The following is a 3,800-nucleotide window of genomic DNA, read 5'->3' as shown; positions in this document are numbered from 1 at the left end:
CCCTGAATAATTTGATATTTTTTATTAAATTTTTTTTTACAAAAAAAATCTCTGACAAATTTCATATAATAAGGCAAAAGCATGCCAATAAGCAAGCCAATAAGCAGGCTAATACTAGCCTACTACTACTAGTAGTAGTAGTAGTAATAATCAGAAGAAGAATAATGATAGTAATAATAATAGGCTTATTAATAATATAATAAAGATTATTATATAATTGATCTCTGTCCACTGGACAGAATGGTTGCAGAGCTTGAGCAGCGGTTTTGCAGTATAGATTGTGTGTACTAAATTTAATGGTGGCCTAAAACAATTGAGTATCTCTACTAAATCTGTCCAAAAGTGGGAAAGCTATATCCCGGTTCTTGTTCGTTATTTGTTTTTTGGATTTTTTTGAGCGTCCACTACATTAATTCATATCCTGTGCATCTCCAAGGAGCTAAGCCCCCCTTGTCCTCTGCACCTAGTGACACCCCTGGAGCAGGGGACAGGAGCATCTGCACACCTCTGGGCCTTACCTGGGAGAGAGGCAGATAAAGTGGACCAGTCCATGTAAGCATCTAAAAACCAGCAGCAGAACTTCCAAATTGTCCATAGGTATGAATGTGAGTGGGAATGGTTGTTTGTCTATATGTGCCCTGTGATTGGCTGGCCACCAGTCCAGGGTGTACCCCGCCTCTCACCCGAAGACAGCTGGGATAGGCTCCAGCATACTCCCACCCAAGTGAGGATAAGCAGCATAGAAGATGGATGGATGGATGTTTTTTAGGAGGTACTTACACGGCTTCAGGTCTAATGTCTGAAGGGGAATGTGACTGTGAACAGTTTGGGACCCACTGAGCTGGTCCATTTGGGTCCAAAGCAGTTGGCTCGGTTCGGCTGCCCCCAACTTTGACTGTGGTTGTCAGAAGTTGTCATTTGCCATTGAAACAAAGCCAAGCAGTTAGCAACACACCCAGCCGGATGGTCTGGAATCATCGTACTCTCAGGCCAGCTTGGTTTTCAACTCTTTGTTTTTCTTACCTGGATTTCCCTGACACCTTTCACCAACTTGGATCAGCTGATGTGGATTCCCAGTCCCTCGGTAACCGTCACATTTATCTGTTTTCAAGAAAATCAGGACTCACGGATTGCGTCAGTGTTGTATGATGCGTCATGTGACCCTAATATGAGTGAAATAGTCAACATTCCAGGAGTCAAGCTAGCATATAAAAGGATGGCTTTTGCTGTCCGCAGCATTCGACATCAGCGCTGAAAAGGTAACATGACAACTTTACACGCTACTTTTCTAACTCCTTTTCATACATTTTTCATAAAACAGTATTTCTTCATTATTGCACAGATGGCATTTACTATTGGCGTGTTCTTCGTCCTTTTTGGGATCAGTGGACTCCTGACCGGAGCCGTAAGTCCAGTTCTTACCTGCCGGCATGTTGATAAAAACGTCATCCAGGCTATGCTAGTTGCTTACTGATGTGAACAAAGTGTTTTTCTTCTTCACAGTGGTGTGGGTCTTGCTACGAGGAGAAAGGTCGGTAGCTAGCACTAAATGAGACTTTTTCAAGTGAACAATTTCTTACTTGATGCTTTTTCTCCCTGATGTAAAAGGATGCTGTCCTCAGGGATGGACCCAGTTGGACGATCACTGTTACATCTTCCAATATGATGAAAGGACTTTTGGCGATGCAGAGGTAGGCAACAATTTCACACAGTCGTTGTGATGTAGCTCGAAACCATTGGATATGTGATCAGTGATCCATCTGTTCGTATTCGTGTTTATTTTCAACCTCTTTCTCCCATCAGAGTGTTTGCAAACTTCTTGGTGGGAATCTGGCCTCCATCCACAGCTACCTGGAAAATGTGGTTGTTGCCGGACTGATTAGAGAAGGCGGTGGAGACGTTGCCTGGATTGGACTCTATGATGCCATTGAGGTGATCCCACTCCCAACTGTCTGATGTGGGGTCGTGTTAACTCATTCATAGCAAAGAAGTTCTTACACTGTAGCTTCTTCTAAATCCGAAGACTCAATCTGAAATAGGCAAAAAGAGGTGATGATGCAACGCCACACAATGGATGTCATGTTTTAAGTCATCCAAACGGCCACATGGCAAGGTGCCCTGTTTGATAAGAACATGGCATGGATCATACAAGAAAGACACACGACAGCCAGGAGAGAAGAAAAAGTAGAAAGCATGGAGGAGAAGACTAGCATTGAAGGGAAATTTTAGCGCGTAGGCACACACATGCACATATGCAGTTTATTTCCAAATGTGAAAAATAGTTCATGTGCTGTAATTGCAAATACAACAGCCCTTTTGTCTTGTTTATGTTGGTGTAGTTCAGCTGTCAAAAAAAATGGTGAAAAGTGAAAGTTACTCTTGAAATGTAGCTTTTCACAAAAAGCTTTATGGGAAACGATATTCTCCTGAAACATACCTATTTTCTACTGAAGAAAATGGTACGTTCCGAGCTAACGAATACAGCCATCGTCAAAATCCTCTAAAATGTTGGCTTGATGTGACTTTGTCTTCCAGAGAGGAAACTTGGTTTGGACTGATGGCACATGCTTTGATTTCACCAACTTTGCTGTCGGAGAGCCTGACGGAACGGGTGCCTGTTTTGAACTTGTTGCATCTGGTATGAGTACAATCCTTGACTTCAGCTTGATGAAATACCAACCGTGGTATCATAGTGCATTCGTTTTCTTGTCTTCTTTACAGAGGGGAGTTTTCGTGATGAGAACTGCACCTTTTACCACCCCTATGTTTGCATCAGAGATACCGACTACTGTGGACACCACTAATCAGACCTCATTGTCACCAGTCAGTCAAAAATGTCAGATCTAAATAAAGAACTCTGCATCAAAAATGTGTCTTATTTCAAACTTGGAGGATATCAGTCAGCCACAATACACAATACACAATTGTGTATAACTAAAAGAAAATACAATGGTGCCCCTAACCCTTTGTGTGAGCTACATTAACTAGAAATATTTCCTGGTAATGATATGGTGACATAATGGCATACATATTCAGAATAATGACAACAAAGCATTAATATTAGATATAAAGTCTAGGCATCCTTCCGTCTTCGTGAGACGATGGAATACTAGTTCCATAGAGATGGGAGGTCAAAGGCAACAGTGGAAGTGGCTGAACAGTCCCACCCTTGAGTGGCATTTTCCGCAGACGAATGTTGATTGTTGTTGTGGCTGGCACTCTCTCTGCTTCCGCCTTCTTCTCTTCTCAGCCAAAGCTGCATTTCTGGCATCCTCAGCCACCTTTACACCAGATTTAACAGTTAATTGCCAGGAGGACCAGTCCTCAGCAAGGCTCTCCCAGAAGGAGACGTCAATGTTGCACTGCTTCATGTCTCTTTTGCAAACATCTTTGAAGCGGCGGCAGGGGCGCCCAATGGGTCGTGCGCCCTCAGCGAGTTCTCCATAGAGGATGTCCTTTGGAATCCGACATGCATCCATCTTGCGAACGTGGCTGAGCCAGCGCAAGCGTCTCTCCCTCAAGATGGCCATTAGATATATAATATACAGTATATATATAATATTATATAATAATGTTTTCAAGCCTGATTTAAAAGACCAAACTTTGTTTTGGTTGTGATTCAGGGAACACCCAGTTGACCTGTTCCTGATGACCTGAGAGGTCTGGGTACTTCATATGGAGTCAATAAACCCTAGAACATCTAATGCTTTGCAAACCAACAGTAAGATCTAAAGTCTATTCTTTGACTCACAGGAAGCCAAGGGCTGAGGGCTGATCTGAATGCATGAACAAGTTTTCCC

The 3,800-nt window shown here is 42.8% G+C and overlaps 1 protein-coding gene across 2 annotated transcripts; it reads left to right on the top strand.

Annotated features, from left to right (window-relative positions):
• The first annotated feature begins 810 nt into the window (after positions 1-810).
• LOC131104404 (ladderlectin-like) lies at positions 811-2,841 on the top strand. 2 transcript variants are annotated; one of them, XM_058051535.1, is made up of 7 exons: positions 811-1,259; positions 1,343-1,405; positions 1,504-1,531; positions 1,609-1,691; positions 1,804-1,932; positions 2,536-2,638; positions 2,722-2,841. In XM_058051535.1, the coding sequence occupies exons 2-7, from the start codon at positions 1,343-1,345 to the stop codon at positions 2,802-2,804; spliced, it is 489 nt and encodes a 162-aa protein (XP_057907518.1). In that variant the 5' UTR covers positions 811-1,259; the 3' UTR covers positions 2,805-2,841. The 2 variants fall into 2 exon arrangements, with proteins under 2 accessions (XP_057907518.1, XP_057907517.1); XM_058051534.1 differs by having other exon boundaries at positions 811-1,405.
• The last annotated feature ends 959 nt before the right edge of the window (positions 2,842-3,800 follow it).

The sequence above is a fragment of the Doryrhamphus excisus genome, chromosome 16 (genome assembly GCF_030265055.1).
Source record: "Doryrhamphus excisus isolate RoL2022-K1 chromosome 16, RoL_Dexc_1.0, whole genome shotgun sequence".
Lineage (NCBI taxonomy): Eukaryota > Metazoa > Chordata > Actinopteri > Syngnathiformes > Syngnathidae > Doryrhamphus > Doryrhamphus excisus.
Note: the sequence above shows the minus strand (reverse complement) of the source record. Positions and strands in the feature narration are given on the sequence as shown.